Genomic DNA, 702 nt, shown 5'->3' on the forward strand with positions numbered 1-702 from the left:
CTGACTAACGGAGCACCGAGCGATCATCACTGTCAGACCTGACTAACAGAGCACTGAGTCATGATCTCACCCGTAGGAGAAGCTGTCGTTGGACCTCCACCTGGAGATGACGGAGGCTGCCAGACCTGCCAGCAGAGCGGTGCAGTCAAAGAACATGTGGAAGGAGTCTGAGATCAAACCTAAACTGAAGAGGAAACACACATCAAATACGAAGGCTGCTCCATCACTCGTCATCACAAAATAGTGTGATAATGGTCTCTATGAAGGCAGATTAAGACACTTAAACATCACCTCATTGTAAATACTGAGAAAAGAAGAAAGGACTTCTGATCCAAGACACACACGCACACACGTATATATATATATTTATGTTTTACATTTAAACTTTAAGTGTCTCAGCTCAGCCTGTCACCATGGTAACTGTACACATCAAAGATGGCGACCGCTGAAGAGAAGAAACAAGTTTCACTGAAACTAACCAAAGATCTAAATATATATTAGTGCTGCTGATCGGTTATTAATTAACATATCAGGCCTACTCACACACACACACACACACACACACACAGAGACACTCTCACACACACATTCACTCACAGAGGCACACTCACACACACTCACTCACTCACTCACTCACAGAGAGACACACACACACACACACACACACACACACACACACACACACACACACACACACACACA

General features: G+C 44.4%; 1 protein-coding gene across 1 annotated transcript in view; it reads right to left on the reverse strand.

Annotated features, from left to right (window-relative positions):
- The window catches only part of LOC116378248 (zinc transporter 7), a 5014-nt gene that overhangs the window by 3654 nt on the left and 658 nt on the right, over positions 1 to 702 (reverse strand). Inside the window, exon 3 of the mRNA XM_031840088.1 lies at positions 71 to 184. Coding sequence (XP_031695948.1) covers positions 71 to 184 — 114 coding nt within the window. The remainder of the gene's footprint in view (positions 1 to 70; positions 185 to 702) is intronic.

The sequence above is a fragment of the Anarrhichthys ocellatus genome, unplaced genomic scaffold, assembly GCF_004355925.1.
Source record: "Anarrhichthys ocellatus isolate YVR2014 unplaced genomic scaffold, GSC_Weel_1.0 scaffold2298, whole genome shotgun sequence".
Taxonomy (NCBI): domain Eukaryota; kingdom Metazoa; phylum Chordata; class Actinopteri; order Perciformes; family Anarhichadidae; genus Anarrhichthys; species Anarrhichthys ocellatus.